The 21,728-nt window shown below is 40.1% G+C and overlaps 1 protein-coding gene across 1 annotated transcript in view; it reads right to left on the reverse strand.

Moving 5' to 3' along the window:
• LOC149456274 (ras-like protein family member 11A-like) overlaps positions 1 to 21,728 on the reverse strand; it is an 81,224-nt gene that overhangs the window by 56,770 nt on the left and 2,726 nt on the right. Inside the window, exons 2-3 of the mRNA XM_089685199.1 lie at positions 14,656 to 14,712; positions 6,757 to 6,839 (exon numbers count right to left, since the gene is read on the reverse strand). Coding sequence (XP_089541325.1) covers positions 6,757 to 6,839; positions 14,656 to 14,712 — 140 coding nt within the window. The remainder of the gene's footprint in view (positions 1 to 6,756; positions 6,840 to 14,655; positions 14,713 to 21,728) is intronic.

Raw genomic sequence — 21,728 nt, forward strand, 5'->3', positions numbered from 1 at the left:
ATTCTCCCTGACTCTGATGATGAGAGTGAACAGAATGTGGTGCTTGACTCAGTAATCAGAAAAGATGAATTTAGTTTGGAACAATTGAAAAACTCCACGTTTACTAGAACCAGAGAAGACATTAAAATGGTAGATGGGGAACCCATTGAACCAGATATTGGGGTGTCTTTTCCATACATAGCTCTTAAAAATAATTTGCTGTATCAAGTGGTAAAGCAAGGGGAGGAGGGGGTAGAACAGCTAGTGGTCCTGGAACCATATTACGGGATGGTATTAGATTTAACCCATGGCCATATAATAGGTGGCCCCCATAATGTAGAGAAAACTAAGGAGACAATAACAATAGGACAATAAGTTTTTTTTAGCCTAGTTTACATGCAGAGGTAAAGAATATTGTGAACCATGTCCAGAGTGTCAGTATTCTGCATTATCGCCCCATTTTCAAAGTATACAGTTACCTTAACTGCTTATTGAAATTCCTTTTGAAAGAATTGGTATTGATCTTTTGGGATCAGTCCTAAAGTCTACACGGGGCCATCAGCATATACTAGTAATACTGGATTATGCCACATGGTAACGTTAAGCCTTAGGTAGTACCTCAGCTAAGGCTATTGACAAAGAACTTCTTGAGGTATTTAGAAGCGTGTGTATTCTGAAAGGCACTCCATTTATGTCCAGAGTCACAAAGGAATTATGTAAGTTGTTCAAAATCTAACACCTCCATACCTTTGTCTACTGCCCCTAAACAGATGGTGTGCTAGAGACATTTATTAAGACACTCAAGAAAATGTTAAAAAAAAGCAAACGAGGATGAGGAAACCTGGGATTTTTTACTGCCATATCTCATATTTGCTTTACAAGAAGTGTCTCAGGGTACTCACCTTTTGAGCTACTGTATGGTAGACATCCCAGGGGATTGCTAGATGTCGCAAAAGAACGTGGGACGGATAGAACATGTAGGATAGGATTGCAGATTTTATAATTATATAAAAGTTGTATGAGTTTTTTGTGTGCATGTATATGTGCATGTATAAATAGTTTCGGAACTGGTGGAAACCATTGGGACCTAGGTACACCCATCTATTGTCTGGAGAAGTCTGTCCAGAAGTGGTCTTCTTTGTGGTCAAAAATCAATACCTCCGATGTGGAAACAAGGCTAAGTGACTCAACTAATCACAAAAACTAGACATGTACTTTGCGTTTGCATTACAAAATTAGTGAGTGAATTTGTTTCATTCAGATGTCCTCACATTATACGATAGTAGTTCAGGCCCATAGGGAAATTAAATAAATTTTCAAATTTCTCTGATAATTCAGATTCGAGGAAATTTGTGATTTGAATTTAATTTGAAATTGTCACAGTCAATCAGTTCAGTTCCACTGAATCTTGCATTATATTTATTCCACTGTGTCTGAACATATCGAATAGTTATAAATATGAATAACAGATCCACCTGAAATATGGAACCTAAAAGCTAATATTTATCAATCTTCTGAAAAAACTGCAGAATTTTTCGAATCCACCCAGACCAACAAATATACAAAATAAATGCCGAAGATACAAAACAAATTTCCGAAAACAAGTCAGTACAACATAATGATTATGACGAAACAAAATTCTTCAATGAACAAATGCTAACTAACTGAAAATGTACTGTAATGTCTAAAGAAAACATAGGTACAGGGATGTAGAAAAATGGCAGCAGATTCTCTGGACTGATGAGTCAAAATGTGAAATATTTGGCTGTAGCAGGAGGCAGTGTGCTCACCAAAGGACTGGACAGTGGTACAATGATGAGTGTCTGCAAGCAACAGTAAAGCTGTTTTTAATTGCAGCATTTATTCTGCAACAGGACACGGAACCCAAACATACAGCCAATGTCATTAAAAACTATCTTCAGCGTATAGAAGGAGTCTTGGAAGTGATAGTTTGACCCCCACAGAGCCCTGATCTCAACGTCGTCGAGTTTATCTGGGATTACATGTAGAGACAGAAGGATTTGAGGCAGTCTACATCCACAGAAGATCTGTGGTTAGTTGTCCAAGATGTTTGGAACAACCTACTTGCCGAGTTCCTTCAAAAACTGTGTACAAGTGTACCTAGAAGGATTGATGCTGTTTTGAGGTCACAGGGTGGTCACACCAGATATTGATTTGGTTTAGATTTTTCTTCTGTTCATTTACTTTCCATTCTAATTTATAAAAATAAACTATCAACACTTCTATTTCTGAAAGCATTCTTAATTTACAGCATTTTTTCACACCTGCCTGCCTAAAATTTTTGGAGAGGTGTATGTGTATATGTATATATATACATATATATATATATATATATATATATATATATAAAAAAGCATATTTAAACACAGTATGGTTGAGTTACTAAAAGCAAAAACACTCTTTACTTTTCAAGGGAATTTGCAAGTTATTTTTCCCCAGAGCTTAGTGAGGTAAAGCCTCACTTTGCAAAGAATACCCAATTACCTAATTGCGTGCAAGGATAAAACAAAGAAAATTTATGCATGCACATTATGTCAGCAGAGCTTTACCTCGTTCACTAAGCACTGGGCTGTGGATAATATCCAATCAGACTGCAACTACACTTGCAAAGTGAACAGTCTACTAGCCTTTATTAAATGATCAACCCCAGTTTGTGTATACTGTATGTATGTGTATTTATAACAAATAAAGAGATACTTCAACAAAATGGTGACCGTCTGCATGCAGACACCAACTCCCTGTTGTATAAATATGAATGAGATGGGCAAAAGATGGCTTCAGCTCCTGTTCTCTACCTGTAGAGAACTCCTCAAATGCATGACCCCATTTACCAAAGCTCCTTGTTCCCAATTTACCAAAGAAAGCAAGATCCTCCCATAGACAAACCATAGAAATTCTCTGAACAGGGCTAGTGGAGAGTGAGCTCTAGTAAGGGAGTATTTACTATTTACTGGGCAGCACAGTGGCAAAATGGTTAGCACTTCCGCCTGGCAGTACTAGGGTCGTTGGTTTGAATCCCAGCCACGGCACCTCCTACCTGGAGTTTGCATGTTCTCCCTGTGCCTGCGTGGGTTTCCGCCAGGTACTCCAGTTTCCTCCCACACTCCAAAGACATGCTGGTAGGTTAATTGGATCCTGTCTAAAATTGGCCCCTGTATATGAATGTGAGTAAGGGACCTACGATTGTACGCCCCTTGAGGGTTAGGGACTGATGTGAATGTACAATATATATGTAAAACGCTGTGTAAGTTGACGGCGCTATATAAGTACCTGAAATAAATAAAGTAAATAAATACTCTATCTGAAGTTAGTAGCATTGCCTTGAGTGAGTAAGGAAATATACTTGGACAGTACACTGTACTGAAGATGAATCCAATAGGCGTGGGCCATATTATGTCAGACTATAATGTTTTCTAGGGGGTACCATTCTTTATCTCTGACTCCTGAGTTTCCAGTTTACTTTTGACATCAGTGTTTTTGCCCTTTAACACAACTGGAGATCCGGCAGGCCTAGCCCAACCATGGGTTTTCATTCTGAAAACCCAGTCTGTTCTATAATATGCCTTTTAATCTTCTGTTGACACAGTAATGAACAGGGGAGTATTAGCTTTCACCCAATGGATGAGTAGAGAGTGTCCTCTGTAAATTATCTCTGGATTCCTTTTAAGGTATAAACCCCACCTGCTACCACTGAATTAACCCTGTCAAGTAAGATTTCAATCTGTCTACAAGGATTTTGTCCAGAAGTTTTATATTGACATTCAAAGGAAATCTGGGCCTAAAATTTTGGCATTTGGTAGCATCTTTGATGTCTTTAGGAATTAGGGTAGTATGAGCCAGAAGGACCTCAGAATGTATTGCCTCTCAGAGTTAAAGTAGGTGCACAGAGGCTCCAGCAGCAAATCTGAAAATTTAGGGAAATGTTCTCTGACAAAATCATTCAGCAGCCGTGTCTTTCAAGGTCATAGCTATGTCGTCCAACATTATTTCCTGCTCTAAGCATGTAGAAATGTCTTTCCATTAGCTCTGCAAAAGTCTCCTCCTCAGATTTTTGCTGATTTTATTATTCCTTTCTTCCTGTACTACAAGGGGTTCCCCCATCTAAATTTGTAAAAGGTTCTGAATTGTTGAAGTATATGAGATATCTGAATTGTCACCAGAGGAAGTGGTAATTTGTGGATATATGCTCTTTCTACCCATTATTTCAGCTCCTTCACAACCAGCTTACCATTTTTATAGAACTTTTGGGCCCAGAATCTAAGTTTCATATTGGGCTGACTATGTAATTCTCTGTGTAATTGTAGGCTCTTTTGTAGAGACAGAACAATGGTTCAATATTGGTCCTTATTGTTGGGACTCATTTCATATGTGTCTGACCTTGCTTCTTGAGTTGCCCCCCCAGTGCTATAAGTTCTACCCTTACCCTAACTTTAGTAGCCTCCAAGAAGGTTCTCCTTTTCACCTCCTCTGAGTCATTTTTTGGAAAGAAGAGGGAATAGATTGCCTCACAAGTTCTACTACTACATCAACAAGCAGGTTCCCATCCTCCCATCCATTCTCCATGTCCGCTTTCAGGACTTCGATCTGGGCACTGGTGTGGGAGCACTCAATGTGTTTTTTTCACCTGGAGGAGTTTTCTACACTATTATGTGGGCATTTATATGAAGATTATTTTACCTGTAATTCATGGTGGAGTTCCTTTGTTTACATGGACATTTTATTATAGATACACATACTGGACTGATATTAGTTTTGTATTTGTTTTATGAGCACTGCACTTTAGTATAGTTTATTTGATATTACCGCTTTCAGAGTGACTTTCAGGGAATTTAAATAGAAACAGATGTGTGATTCGATGCTGTTATAGGGTTAATAGCCACAGAATGAATGGTCTCTACGGTTAGCCATACATGAGGTTTTTTTTCTTTCAACCAGCGACCATGTTGACCAGCTTAAGAATCTGGGGCCAAACAGCATTAAATGTCATCTAGAAAAGGATTGATAGGTGGTCAAATAATATGTAAAATCATTCTCAGACACATGAATTAGTCTGCAGTTGTCCAACAACCTTGCCAACTGTATCATTTTCTTATAATGTTTCTGGGCTGCTACAGACAAAGAGGAGGTGTTAAGTAAGGGTTCTGCACTCACATTAAAATCCCCACTCACAACCAATAGGCCTTAATTTGTTTTTTTAAATAATAAACATATTATACTTACCTGCTCTGTGCAGTGGAGTTGCACAGAGCAGCCCAAATCCTCCTCTTCTCGGGTCCCCCGCCTCCCTCCTGTCAGGTGCCCCCACAGCAAGCAGCTTGCTATGGGGGCACCCAAGCAGGCATGCTCCCGCTCTGTGGCTCTGCATGTCCATTCACACACAGAGCCGTGGCTCGGCTCTGCCCCTTCCTTCTGATTGGCTAACTAGATGTGATTGAGAGCGGGAGCCAATGGCTTCTGCTGCCTCAGACAATCAGGAGTGAAAGATCCTGGAGAACCGAGGCTCTAGTGGACATCCCTGGATTGAGAGGGGGCTCAGGTAAGTGTTAAGAGGGGCTGCTACACATACAAGGTTTTTTACCTTCATGCACAGAATGCATGAAGGTAAAAAAAACCTTGAGCCTTTAGAACCACTTTAGATAATCTTTGTATACATTTATAAAGAAAAATCAACTTTGGGTATTTGGGGCATACACCATAGTTATCCAACTTCTAGAAATCAACTTCTGTTGAACAGGAATGGCCAAACACTAATGGAAATGTGCCCATTACCTCCTGAATTTCAATTCCTCTATGGGCACCTTCAGATTTAGAGGCTTTCCTGAAGTGACAGAAACAAAAGATCTGCTTCCAACACTAAGTAACATTTTCAGACAAATCCTGGGTGACACTGCAGAGCAATCCATTGAAATAGATAAAGCCAATAGAACTCTGATATCTAAAAGGGATGATATATAACATCCTCTATCGACACAAACAAGGTCAGTGAAGGAATTCCAGCCACTGGGACATTGTATTCTGACATTGGAACTTGGCACAGTCAGAATACACTGATAGTGGCTGCAGCCGATTTTATTCCAAAGGTAAGCTGTTTCCTGTATGCATCTCATGGCTTCATTTTCAGTTGTGACTGAAGTATCCCTTAAAAATCTAGGATGGCCTCCACATGTTCTGTTAACACTATATTCCCTTTGTACCCCTATTGTTAAATTGTGAGAAGAAGAATAAAAATCAGGTCCATTATGTATAAAGTTATAAACAAAGCAGGTTACACTGTCGAACCTCCTTCTTCAGTACATTAACATAATTAAATTACATTTAAACCTCAGAACCAAAATTAAATATTTTGCAGCTTACCAGTCACTAAAATCACAATGTCTTCTTTCTTCTCTAAACTATTAATCCCCAAAACCCCAAGTATAGAAGATGAAGTGAGAAAGGCGTGTTTGAAATCCAGCCTGGATTACCATGGCTCACTCCATAGGTACAGTGGAGGAGTGACTGTAGCCACCCGGGGACAGGAAGTGTGTTACTCACAGGTGAAAAGAAAGGGAAAATCCTACATAAGAAAACAAATGCATCTAAAGATTATCTACAATATATTTGTTTCAGATTTAGATACTTTAAGAAAAAAACAGATGTGTTGTTTTACAGTTCACTGGAAACTGTAGACACAAAAGGGATTTTGTTTATGTGCATCTTTTACAGGATTATGGTTTATTTGCTTTAACATGCTTATATTGCAGAGGAAAAGCTTACCTCCATCGATACATAAGGTGTATCTTGCACTTGGAGTGAAATTTGCTCCCCATCAATTGTGACTTTTCTTGAGTATAATGCACCTGCACAGTAACAAAGCAAGTTTGCTGTGAGCTTGTATTTCTAACATATTCATAAATCATACAAGTAACAAAGCAGGATGGAGCCCTGGACCTTTGGTTGTGACCCCTCTGTGTGATGCCAAGACCACAATGCTGTCCCTGAGCCAATATTTACCCTGGCAAAAAAACGTAGACCTTATATTCATATAGATATACAATGCACACACGCTGACTTTGTCAAAACCCACAAATATTCACACCAGGTACTGAAATATACCTAGAATTAAAAAAAACATTATTGCATTCTGATTTCTGCAAAACTTTTATGAACTTATATAAAGAAACCGGACAATTGTATTATATATACGGAGTATTGTTTAAAGATCACAAATGTATTTACAGACCTTTTATATCATGGTATGACTTGTATATTCCTTACTATACCTTTATTACAGGGGTGGCGAACACGCGGCTCCCGGCCAAAATGAATGCAGCTCTTTGCCTCTTATCATATTTTGTATACTGTGGCTCTTTGCCAAGTTTCATCTTTCTTTGGGGAGGTGGGGAGCGGGTATCTGAATTTGACAGGTACCCGCTCTTACTTCTTTGTTCTTTGATCTTACCTGTTCCTCTATCCAGCGGCGCGCTGTCTTCCGGCTTCTGTAGTGTGGGCACTGGGCATGACAGCCGGGTGCCAAGTGCGCATGCGCAAGAAGCGGTGCTTTTTGTGAATGGTAAGGCGGTACCTGGGACACATGACAGATCCCAGAAGCCGCCGGACCAATCCCTCATGCGCACTGGGCACCCGGCTGTCATGCCGAGCGCCATTACAGAAGCCGGGAAGACAGCGCGCGGCTGGATCGAGGAACAGGTAAGATCAAACAAAAACTCTGCGGAAGTAAGAGCGGGTACTTGTCAAATTCAGGTACCCGCTCCCCACCTCCCCAAAGGTCAGCAGTCATCTGTACTGTCCGCAGTCTCTGGTCATCCCTGTGCTGTCCACAGTCTCTGGTCATCCCTGTGCTGTCCACAGTCTCTGGTCATCCCTGTGCTGTCCGCAGTCTCTGGTCATCCCTGTGCTGTCCGCAGTCTCTGGTCATCTCCTGTACTGTGTCTGCAGTCCATTAGTTCAGAATTTTTTTTTCCTGTTTTCTGCCTCTAAAACCTAGGTGCGTCTTATGGTCAGGTGCGTCTTATGGAGCAAAAAATACGGTAATACGTGTTATGGTGAATAATATGGTTTTAATTATGTGTTTTTGTGTGAGTGTTTGTCTGTTTTGGCAGGTCACTGCGTGGTGTGGCTCTCTGACTTTCACAGTTTAAAATTTTGGCTCTTTGTGTCTAACTTGTTCGCCACCCCTGCTTTATTATATAAATACTGCAAAATAATACAATATTTGTTTTTTCAATTAACATTTAAAACAGAGTGCATTCATGGCACTTCCCAGGACATCTTAAGGTAAAACAAAAATGGAGAAAGAGAAGATTGAAAGCAGGAAAGGAGGGGTGTGTGTCCCACCTACAACATGCTCAGTTTAATGTGAAGAATATGGATAAAAACAAAGGTTATCCGGGTTATTCACAAAACAACAGTAAATCAGAATTCAGAAAAGCTGGTTCTTTGCTACATGCTTGCTACCTGCTGGCTGTAACTGGTAATTTTAAAATATAAACATTCAAAATGTATCAATTTATTTAAATAATAAATAGGAAAAGCATGCTTCTAACATAAAACAACTTCTAGAAACAGAAAAGTAAATTTTGTAACTGCTATTTCCAGGGAATATGCAACTGTGCAGGTCAGAAAGCTCAAAGCCTCATACGCATGCATGGTTTGCAGCTTTATCCTATTCATGTGCATGACACCTAAAATGAAAATTTAAAGCATAATTATCAGGATTCCCACAGAGCATATAAACGGGACTGCACCCTTATTTCATTTGTTTTAGTACTAGGTAACTTCCTTTTCATTTTTTTATGTGTGGGTGAGGCTGCATTGGGATTGTATAGGTGGTGCTTGAACTAATGGGCACAATGTCCATCATTTTCACAGGTTCTGGTTTAAGGTCTATCAGAAGATAGTTTTTGCACAGAGTGAGAAAGGGATAGAAACTCTGTCAGATTTTTTTTATTCCTATTCAAGGTGTTGGTATCATATAGTTGCAAATCTATGTGGAAGCCACATTGACTCTTCAAGGCCCCTCTGCACATAGTGGTCCCTAACTCTAGACTAGCAAAGCACCCATCCTGGAACATACATAGAAATAAACGGATTAAAGGCAGGCATGGTAATTTGTGGGTGGGTGCAGCATGGTGTGGTGGCAGTGAACACACTGCATTTGGTTGCAATTAACAAAACTTGTATTGAAGGAATGGCTCAAAAGGTACAACCAGCCCAGTGGGAAGGCACCCAGCTGGGAACACTCACAGTTCTGTGCAATGATGTAGAGTGCAAAAGGTTCTGATGCATCCACAGTGCCTGCCTCCAAGGGCAGAATGCATCCTGGCCAGTCTGAGTCAAATGGAGAGGATTTCTAGGAAGGATAGCATGTCCCTATCCTGTCCCTACTCGTCTGGAACCTTTCCCTGCTCACTATTCCCTTTTCATTTTCCCTGACAGATGGGTAACCTGTCCCTACTCTGTCCACTTGCAACAATGCATGCCAAGCCTGGGAACCAGGGTCCTAAACAGACTTTGCCTGGCCCAAGATGGCCACCAGTCACATGGGACAGTGCCATCCAATCAGATCACTTCCCAGTGACCCAGGAAACCATAGAGGACTAAGTTCCCCCTGACATCCTCTCCTTCTGCAATACTGATGTGGTTTGAGCACCCCCTGCAGTGGAGATAAGCGATTTTGCCTGTCTTCAAATTCATTCCTCCTTAACCATTTCAAGTCCAGACACTTTCACCCCCTACAAGTCCACACAAATTTTCAGCTTTTAGCACTGTCACACTTTGAGTGACAATTACTCAGGCATGGAACACTGTACTAAAATGAATTGTTTATAATTTTTTTTAGACAGATAGAGCTTTTTTTTGGTACTATTTAATCCCCTTTTTTTGGCTATGTAAATGAAAAAATACCGAACATTTTGAAAAACAAAACCCACTTATTTCTTAGTTTTTGTTATAAAATTTTGCAAATAATCTTTCTTCATAATATTTTGCCAAAATATATTCTGCTACTTTTGTAAAAAATATCAAAAAACAGTGTATATTACTTAGTCTGTGTGAAAGTTATAGAGTCTTCAAACTATTTAATACACTGTATATCTGATATACATATACACTGTATACACTGATATATACTTGAAAATTGATCTGTCTTGATCTACTGACTGCCCACCTTATTTCTTGAGACCCTAAAATGCCAGGACAGTAAAAATACCCCCAAAATGACCCCTTATTGGAAAGTAGACAGCACAAAGTATTTAGTAAGAGGCATGATGAGGTTTTTGAAGCTGTCACTTTTTGTCAGTTTTTTGGAAAATGAAGAAATTTAAAAAAAAGTGTTGCTTTTTTTCACAAAGTTGTCAGTTTAACAAACTATTTCTCACACACAGCATATTTGCAATTAAACCCCAAAACACATTTTGCTATACCTGCTGAGTATGGGGATACCAGGTGTGTGAGACTTTTTCACAGCCTTGATGCATAGAAGGGTTCAAAATCCAAGGAGCACCTTAAATTATAAATTATGCATCTAATTTCCTGACTACTTATTTTCGAAGACCCTGGAGTACCAGAACAGTGGAAAAATCTACAAAATGACCCCATTTTGGAAAGCAAACACTCCAAGGTATTTTCTGAAAGACATAATGGGGGTTGTTCTACTAAAGGCAAATAAACTGTGCATTTTGCAAAGTGTAGTTGCACTCTGCAAGAGCAGTTGCTCCAGAGCTTAATAAATGAGCAAAAGCTCTGCTGACTTCCATCATCCAATCATGTGCAAGCAAAAATATTATTTTTTCTATTTTCCTTGCATGCAATTGGGTATTCTTTGCAAAGTGAACCTTTACCTCATTTACGAAGCTCTGGAGCAACTGCTCTTGCAGAGAGCAACTGCACTTTGCAAAGTGCACAGTCTATTCACCAATGAGTCTTTTGAAGATGTAATTTTTTTCCACAAGTTTTTGGAAAATGCTTTAGTAACAACTTAAACATTTCAGATTTTTTTTAGCTTTCTGTCCTAATGACTGTGAGCAAAATGCTAAATAAACTGTCTTAATTTACTATTACAAATGCAGTCAGTCTACATATACAGTAATATGTCTCTTATTTTCTTTTTTGTCAGCTCAGAGCTGCAGCAAGGTTTTAAAAAGCTATATACTACCAACATACAGGAAAGTTAGAATACTGATTTCGTATACAAGCTCTACTACGGTCCAAATCACCACACTGCTCTAATCAACATCACTATTGCTCTGTGAGCAGATTTGGTGATAGAGGAATGTTGGACAGCTGGGCTTCCACTTTTTGTGCCATGACGGTCTGACTCTCCTATTGCTGCTTGCTTGTGACACGGTGGTCCGACGCTCTTAATGCTGCTTGCAAAGGGTTTTTAATCCTTGCTGCAGCAATTAAAAAATTAAAATAAGGAAAAAAAGCATATTCATTACTGTAATTGCAACCTGACTGCATTACAGTAATAAATCTCTATGACAGGGACCCAATCATCAATAAAAACATGACAGAGAGTCTAACTCTTCTCTCCTCTGTAAAAAACTGAGGAAAAAAAGTTTAGGCTGGAGTTCCACTATAGCTATCACAAAAGCTAGGACTGCAAGAGTAAGGGCTTGTTTGAAGGACGGGGGTTGGTAAATGCAGATGACTGAATTGCGGTGTTACCGCCTTCTGGCCACCTACCTAAACTCAGTCATGCAGCTGCACGGGTCTGTACCCATGCTGCAATGCTTTACAACTGCTGTGAAAATTAAACGGCATGTTGCATTTGGTACCTCCACAGTACGTGACTCTTTCAAATAAATTGGGTAATAATGTTTCAACCATGTACAATGCACATGGTTGTGGTACAGTGAGTCGGCACTATGAAAGTTAAAGCAGGTGGCATGGAGGTGACATATTGCCCTCTCACTCCTTGGCAAATGCATCTGAAAGCAGTCTACCACAGATTTATTTTCAGAGGAGCAACAAGCACTGCTGCATTTGTTAATGAGTCCTAAGGCAAATGAAAAATAAATACACAACGTGCAGGATATGTACAGTTTGATTAGAAACATTTTATTTTTAAGATGAATTTCAGTCAGCAGTACATACAACATTTAATAAAGGGTAAGTGACCATGGTTTACTGCCTGGTATCCATTCTATAAGTGAGATCAGATCTATCCCCTATTACATACAGCTCATTGCCCAGTGCCCATGCTATATGTGAGATCTACTCCCTATTACACACAGCTCATTGCCCAGTATTCATGCTACCAGTGAGATTTACCGCCTATTACACACATCCCAATGCCCAGTATTCATGCTACCAGTGAGATTTACCCCCTATTACACACATCGCAATGCCCAGTATTCATGCTATAAGAGATCTACCCCCTATTACACACAGCTCAATGCCCAGTATTCATGCTACCAGTGAGATTTACCCCCTATTACACACATCACAATGCCCAGTATTCATGCTATAAGAGATCTACCCCCTATTACACACAGCTCAATGCCCAGTATTCATGCTACCAGTGAGATTTGCTGCCTATTACACACATCTCAATGCCCAGTATTCACGTTACCAGTGAGATTTACCCCCTATTACACACATCTCAATGCCCAGTATTCATGTTACCAGTGAGATTTACCCCCTATTATACACAGCTCCATGCCAAGTATTTATGCTATCAGTGAGATCTACCCTCTATTACAAACGGCTCAATGCCCAGTATTCATGCTAAAAGTGAGATCTGCCCTCCAGGGGCGGACTGAAAACTCATGGGGCCTCCAGGCAATAGGGGATCATGGGGCCCCTGTGTCCTTGCCCAAACTCAAAAAAGCCTATGAAAAAGGTAACAGGGGCATCTCATGGGGCCCCCTACTGACCCCGGGCCCTCGGGCAGTGCACGAGTTTCCAAATGGTCAGTCCGCCTTTGCAAGTTTGAAGAAATCTTATTATGGACTTTGTTGATAATTATATGGACACTTTTATTGGAAATTGACACTGGTTTAATATATATTTTTTTTAATTTTATTTTTATTTTTTTATTCACTTTTATTTATCTTCATACATCTTTTCATATTCCATTTAATTGTTTATTTATAGTGGTATGCAACATAATTAATAGCAATTGGATATACACTAGTATGAGTATGTGCTAGGTGCAGGCAATTCACAATTAGCACTTAAGTAGGTTTCAGTATTCACATAGCAGCTCACAAGCCTTCACTTTTCGACTTAAAGGAAAAATTCACCTTTTTTGATCCCCGTCCATTGTAGTCCTCAATGAACTGCATGGATAATGGTGAACTCTCTTGTAGTTCATTGATCTTCCTGCTCTCAAACAACTGCCTGCCCATACAGGAGGTACGGGCAGATAGATATACTGAGAGTCTGCAGGAGTCTGACATTGTACCCACAATCCACTGAATGCAGGTGCAATGCTCTGCAGACTCCTTAAAAAAAAATAAATGCACATTTGTTTTCCTTTTTTTCAAAAGGTGAATTTAGTCTTTAACAATTTAGGATATCGATACACTCGGCTTTGGAAAGTGTGTTCAGCAACTCACACCTTACAGTTACAGCGTGACTGCACAATATGCTTAGGTTAAGTTGAAGAGTACAAAATGGAATTTGCTACAAACTTTTAAAAAATTGTTTGAAAGAAGAGATTGTAAAGTGGGTTATGCATTAAAGTAGACACACATTACAAGTGATTGCACAATCTTCCTAGATATACTAGCTATGCAAAATTTACTTCCAGTCAGGTAGAACTTTATACTACATAGACCTTCATACCTGTCAGGCTGTGGACATGCTTTCACTCAGGTAAGTGGAAAATGAGGTGTTTGCGCAGTGTGCTGAAACTTGAAGAATCTATAACCAAACCAGTTGGAAAGGGGAGCAGTAAAGTGTAAGAACACTAAAGTGCAACCATCATTTATTATCACTATTTGGAATTGTGTTTTTCAAGGAACAAGAACACATTACATAAGACTAAAAGGACAAATAAGGGCATATGATTGAACAACCAATAAGTAAATAGACTATGATACAAAGAACCAGTGTACAGTGCTTGCCGTCCTGAAACAAGCAAACATAGGGCCAAGTAAAGGACAGGCTAGGTGCGTCTTTCTTACATTGATATTAATACTGATTAATTATATATTAATATTGATTGTACATTAAAGCAGAATTTCACCCATAACAAATTGATAAAAAATAATTATGCTGCTAAAATGAGTGTGTGCTGTAAATTGCCACCAGCATTGTTCCTGTTTTTTTTCTTGCTGGAGGCTGCCATTTTGCTGAAGCCTAGATCCCCTGAGCAGCAGTAAATCTTTAGGCAGATCAGCCTCTAGATTTTTGGCACACTTCTGAAAAAAAGAAAGCAACTGAGCATGTGCAGAGCAGGGTGAGACCGCGCATTACTGAATTTTAAACAGTATAGGCACTTATTTTTTAATGTTTTACATAGCTATAAATGCAAAAGGGGCCAGTCTGAATTGATGTAGCAAGACTTAATTTCCTGACTAAAGTTCCACTTTAATTAAGCTTGTGCATTTCAGTTGTTAACACAGGGAGGAATTTGCAGATTTCTCATTTTGTAAGCACATGTTGGGTAATTAATCTCCCTCTCCACCCTCTTTTCAAACTTACCAGTGTTTGCTTCGTAGTCTCCAATAAACCTTTTTGTCAGAAATCTTACAACCAAAGCTAGGACAAAAGAAAAGGAAAAGCTGTGTTAGTGTGACTTAAGAAAACTCCAGGATTACATATTTAATGAGTTTTAAATTACTGCCTCACTGCATTTTTTCACAAAGTCAACCTAGGATTGCTCAATTGCTCAATAACACTGACAAACATAGTGCAAAATGTAATGCATTGACTTAATAGGTTTTAGCAGAGCAAGGTTGTAGTTCACACAAAACTATGCAGCTGATAATTCCTTAATTGATGATTGTTAATTATTAATTCCAAAAGAACAGTCAAATTTTGATCTCTAGAAACAAGGATATACTTTAACTGGAAATAACTAGCAGGGGTGTGGAAATTTTTGAAAAAATAACTTGTCCAGGGACTAAATCGGTGTCCCAATCTACTTGTCCCTAATGACAATCTACTTTTCCATATAAAAAAAAATTATAAATTTTAAGCAAAACTATATTTAAATCGGAGGTGATTTTAGGAATGTCTGGGGCTTTTAAAAACAAAAGGGGCTTTATTGTGACTTAAACTTGTAATATTTTTAACATTGCACTGTTTATCTCCTCCTCCCCTCCCTGCCTGTCTCCAGCATCACACCCGGGGACTAGCAGGGAGGGGAGGGACCTTGCAGTGTAATGAGCACCTACTGGCTGCTCCTCAGGAAAGGGTGGGTCAGGGCCTATCCTTTATCCCTTTTGCTGCCAGATCTGTTTTTGCACAAGATTAAAAAATCATGTTAGGCCTGAAGATTACATGAAACCCCCAAACATGATATATTTTCTGAAAGTAGAGACCCTAGAGAATAAAATAGTGGTAGTTCCAATTTTTTATGTATGCATGATATTAACACAACATTTCAGTAAAAGATAAGGTTGCACAGAGTAAATAGATATCCAACTTGTCAAACCTTAAATTTGTGCGCTCTCATGAAATGGTGACGAACTTCAGTACCCTATATTTTCTGTAGGTCGACACTTTTAAAGCTTTTTATATTTAATCAGTTTAGCATTACGGAGGAGATCTGGTGCTAGAATTATTGCTCTCATTCTGGCGTGCGCCGAGATATGTGACATGTGTATCACAATCAACGTTTCCATGCATAGGCGCCCCAGTGTGTGTTTTACGTTTGTACGTGTGTATATGTAAGGGTAGGGGGCCTCAATTTTTTTTGGGGGGGGGGGGAGATGGTATGTACTTGGGTGTAACTTTCATGTTTTACAGTTAAGAAAAAAAAACTTTTAATTTTTTTTACTTTTTTTTATCACATATGTCCCCTATGTGATGATTTTTGGTGACAGGTTCTCTTTTTTGAGGCATCCAGGGTCTAAAAGACCCTGCATGTCTCCCCTGTGCTGCACTGAATGTAATGTGGTGCACATTGCACGGCATTACATTCTTTCCTGACTTCCATGGCCAGGAATCTCTCAATGGTGACATGGAAGTGACATCATAACGTCATTTCCGGATTAGGACAAGAAGGGGAGCAGATGTGTCCGCTCTCCTCTCTCTCCTCTAGATGTCGGCTGTGAGCCGGTCCTGGGCCCGCAGGTGGGCAAGCGGAGACCAGAAGACCTCACTGGGGGGGGGGGGGAGAGCCTGGCACTGTGTGGAAGCAATTGAGCGGCAGCGCTGCATGCTTCCACCTGACAGGTGAGCCCTTCTGCTTGCCCACAGCGGGGCTAGAGGTAGAAAAAAAACTACCTGACTGGCTCCCTGGAACTACACGTCCTGCACGCCGGGCAATAGGAATCAAACATCGCTGAACAATATAAAAAGGTGAATAACAGTCTTTTAGATCAGGTTCAGGTCAGTTTCAGATCAGGATTTTATCTTGTTCACAACTGATGACGTGCAGTTTAGAAACGGTTCCCATAGAAGTCAATAGCCTGTAATCTGCACCTGAACCGGACCGCACTGCTCATAAATCGGACATGACTCTTTTTCAGTCCGCACCGAATCTGCACAGCCAGTGTGTAACAATTGGGTGCAATAGAGACATGAAAGCTGTACATGATAGCCATCTTGTTAAGGTCTCAGCCATTTTTGTTTTTCATGAGCAATAATCTTCCTCCCCTGCTTCCTCCTCCTGAAAACTGGAATTTGTAGCTGTAACTTGTAACGAACTTCAAAAGAGCCTCATATCTTAATTAAAACACAAATAGATGTCAGTGTCCAGGGCTGTAAACAGCTAATTAGTCTTGGCAGGATGTGTTTTCCACGAACCATGGAAAACACTTTCCTCTGCCATATCGTAAAACAATAATAACTCAGTCAAGCCATCACACATGACCTGTAAGACCATTAGAGCTGTAGGAATGCAGAGCGTACCATAAAACATCTATTCCACATGTAACAATTCCACATACAATTCATAGAATTCAACAGGGACAAGGCACATTAATATTAGGCATATATTTGATATCAAATCAAGGTCATACATGACTATGTTAGCACATAGGAAAGGGGATAAAGCAGTCTCTTAGCTCCTTGGTGACAAAGGTAAGCTTTGTTTGGTATCACTGGGTTCAAAATATAATTCTGAATAATAATCTGCCAGTTGCTAGAATACCACCTGCACATACTGGTGTTTATTAATACAGTGAGGAACAGAAATATTTGAACATCCTGCGATTTTGCAAGTTCTCCCACTTAGAAATCATGTAGGGGTCTGAAATTCACATTGTAGGTGCATTCCCACTCCGAGAGACAGAATTAAAAAAAATAAAACAGGAAATCACATTGTATGATTTTTAAAGAATTTATTTGTCTTGCACTGCTGAACATAAGTATTTGAACACCTGAGAAAATCAGTGTTATTATTTGGTACAGAAGCCTTTGTTTGCAATTACAGAGGTCAAACGTTTCCTGTAGTTCTTGACCAGGTTTGCACACACTGCAACAGGGATTTTGGCCCACTCCTCCACACAGATCTCCTCTAGATCTGTCAGGTTTCGGGGCTGTTGCTGGGCAACACGTAGTTTCAGCTCCCTCCAAAGATGTTCTATTGGATTTAGGTCTGGAGACTGGCTAGGCCACTCCAGAACCTTCATATGCTTCTTCCTTGGTTAACCTGGCTGTGTGCTTCGGGTCGTTGTCATGTTGGAAGACCCAGCCATGACCCATCTTCAATGCTCTGACTGAGGGAAGGAGGTTGTTGCTCAAATCTCACAATAATTGGCCCCATTCATCCTCTCCTTAAAACAGTGCAGTCGTCCTGTCCCCTTCGCAGAAAAGCACCCCCAAAGTGCATCAACCAAGGAACATCTTAACGGACTTGAGAGCCAAGGCAACGTTTTTGCTCGGACAATTGGACTCTGCTAGTATTCTGCTTTCTTAACTCCCTTCTTTTAGTTCTCTGTTGCATTATTGTTCCCTTTATGTCTTTGTAACATCCCTTTCTGTAAATATTTTAATTGCTCTATTTTGACTTTTGTAGTAATAAACCCTAATTTGAAAAGTGTTGAAACTGTCTCTAAAGGTTTTAATGCAAACTAAAGAATCTGTGTCTCTGAAGAGTGCTACTGTATGTAATAATCCTCTGAATGTACTTATCTGTGGGGACAGTGTGTGTTAGGGCTCGTTCACACTTGACTTTATTTCTAACTCTTGCCAAAAGCCCCTATAGCGTTTGACAAGCGTTAGACAGGCGTTTGTGAAGTGTTTTTAATGCTCCACAAACGCTCCCAAAACGCCCTATGCTCGGTTTTTAGGCAGTTGATAGGCGTTTGCCAAGTGGTAAAACTACACCACAAAAGCCTATAATGAAGTTTAAGTGGTATTAACGCTTCGCAAACGCCTCGCAACTGCGTCGCAACCGCACCGAAAACGCCGGCTAGGCGTTTGCGGAGCGGCACCATAGACTTGAATGGGAGGCTTCGACTCCTCCTGACTTGACCAGAGGCGTCAGTTTTGCCGCGACGCTAACGCTTCCGTGTGAACAGCACTATGTGCTGCCATGTGTAGAATTTTCAGAGGCGTTTGAGAAGTGTTAAAAACGCTTCCCAAATGCCTGTCTGACGCCTGCTGACAGAGCTAGTGTGAACGTAGCCTTACAGATGTTGATTGTTCACATTTGTTCTTGCTAACATTGTGAAGAGTTGATAGGGCCAAAGCTATCTGTTGCCAGTTTGGAGTTTGAAGGGTTAATTGTGTAATGAATTAACCCAGTGACAATCACTCTCAGGCTGCTGACACATAGATAGTGGTCCGGTGAACTGGAAAATCTTTGTGCAGGGTGCAGCTGAGAATGTTACCAAAGTGACAGCGCGGTGTGAGATTGGCTGGTCCTTTGTCACGAGTTGGTGAGAAGGGCAGGGGTTGTCCACCATGTTACGTCACACAGTGCACTGGACATATTTGAACAGACACCATAGGAAGCAATGTTATTTCACATGTCATGCAGATTGGATGCTGTTCAAACTGCATCCAATCCGCATATATGTGAATCGGCACATTGGCAGAACCAAGTCCAAAAAAACTATAGAGAAAAACTTCCAATGAATTACAGAATGTACTACAATGTGAAAGTGGTCTATCCACAATTTATGTATGGTATATTACACTATGTCTTATACTTGTGGAATATCATAAATGTTTGACTCAATTAGGATTGGATGCTTTGGAAATATACTATGCAAGAAATTCTCCAACATCGTGTAAATAATACAATACATTCAGCATTACATTTTAGGACTATAACCTCAAGGCAGAGATGTTCTTCCAGATTCCAAGTATTAGTGTGCCATGATTTTGGATCACCAATGAACTTCTATTCACAAACCCACAACTATCAATCTGTCATATTTCTGAGACCTCTGTGCTGATATACCAAACAATGTCCAATACAATGGATCAGGGCCGGGACAAGGGGTGGGTGGAAGGGGTGCCTGCCCTGAGTGCAATGGTTTGCTGTATGGAGGGGGATGTCTTCTTTCTGTTAAAAGGGACAGGAGTAGTGGCAGTGGCAGTGATTTTGACAAGTCAGTGACTGCTGGCCATAGGACCCCCTAAGCTTGCACACAGGGGCAGACTGACAACTCATGGGGCCCCTGTGTCCTTGTCCACACTCAAAGCACACCCAAAAAAGCCTATAAAAAAGGTACCAGGGGCATTTCATGGGGCCCCCTACTGACCCCGGGTCCTCGGGCAGTGCCCGAGTGCTCGAATGGTCAGTCCGCCCCTGCTTGCACATCATGAACTGGGGGAGTTTGGCATCTTTGTCCTGGGCGATGGATGACCTTGTCCCAGAACTGCAATGGGTGATACATCTAATAATATTTTTACATTTGAGGAGCCATTTAGGATGTAAATAAACTGGTTGAGAAATTCTGAAATAAAAATCCTATGTAAGGAATAAGTCATATGACTTGTAAGGCTCCATGCACCCTGGGCTTAAAAAACACTGCTTCTACAGGAGTTTTGTGTTTTGCCTGTAGAAGCAGCTCAGTGTTATCCTATGTCTCCATGCACATTGGGACATTTAGAGGCATATTTTAGACCCAACATTTAGAGGCAGAAAAAAAATCTCTCAGGTTTGCGTTTTTGATTGGAGTTTTCCGGCAGAATAAATGCTAAACACTCCATATGAACATTTTTTTCTGCCAAGGGAACCAACGCTTTTTTTTTACGCCCAGTGTGCATGGAGCCTAAGGCTGCATCAGAATTAGAGCTGAAGTGCTGAAAATGACATGGGTAGAATATCCAGTGTGTGAGATGTAATATCCATTCAAATGACACATCTGTCTGTGCATGAGAAAATCACATGGCTTGGATGAATTATGAAAGTTTGCAGGTCATGTCCTCACTGAGAACTCCAGCTATATAATGTTTATCAGTTGTTGGCAGGCATACACTTTGATCATCATTTGCAAGGAAAAGGCATCTTCAGAGTGTATTAACATGCACAAACGCTCTGTTATATCATGCAACCTCAGTCCAAAGACAAAATAAAAAAAAGCATAAAAGTACAAACACATATGGATACTGTACTGTATATAAACTATATATTGATGTAAAAACATAATCAAACTGTGATTATTCAACTCATGCAATATTTACATATGACATTAACATATTTATTGGACATCAAAGCTATTTATTAATAAAATAGTTACAAAGCATTAAAAAAAAAAAATTATATATTGCTGCTTACCAATCATTAGATGTGGTGGCTGCATTAGTATTCTTTTCTTAGGCTCCGTTAACATCAAATCCAATTTCAAAATTGGGTGAGATGCTGATTTCCTTGCGATTTGCAAGACATCTGCCACAGATGTCTATGCAAATCACAACAAAAGTATTACATGTATTACTTTTGAAATCGGTGCGGCTCCGACCAAGTCGGAAACCGCACTGATATGACCGCTCTGATAGCGGACAATAGGGTTGGACTTGGCATGCGATTTGCAAGTTGCAGGGCATGCAAATCACGTGCCAAGTCGCATCCAGTGTGAACCAGCCCTTAGGATTTTTCCCTTCTGTTTTCACCTGGTGATTTGGCCAGTGACACACCTCCTATATTAGATGAATGAGTGCAGGGGGTACCTTTGGACAGCAGCATTGTCAATTGGGGGGGGGGGGGGGGGTAGTGTTAAATGTAGCAGATTTACATAAATTAAACAATTGCCAAACTCCAGCTAATACTTTATGAGTTACAGCAAACAGTGTTTTACTTTTGGGATAAAGGTTGGGATAAATAAAAGCTAATCGTTGTAAACACCCCTGCTAGTGTTAGATGGTTTGTTTCATCTCTGTAACTGATACATTCTGCTGGAGAGCTTGCTCTTTTTGAAAAACAACAGAATTACTGGATATATCACCAGGTGAAAATAGTACAGAGAAAGCCTGAAAAAGAAAATGAATGCATTCATCACATCTAAAAAATAGTAAGCTGCAGTATAATACGGTAAATGTTTGCTTTTGGGTTTAATACCACTTTAATATAACTACTGCAGTTTAGAGTTCTGTCGTGTATTGACTGAAACCAAACAGTATGTTTTAATTTAGCATGATCTTATACTGTGTAC

Source organism: Staurois parvus, unplaced genomic scaffold (genome assembly GCF_062004578.1).
Source record: "Staurois parvus isolate SC_StPar_1 unplaced genomic scaffold, SC_StPar_1.0 ptg000365l, whole genome shotgun sequence".
In the NCBI taxonomy this organism is placed as follows: Eukaryota; Metazoa; Chordata; class Amphibia; order Anura; family Ranidae; genus Staurois; species Staurois parvus.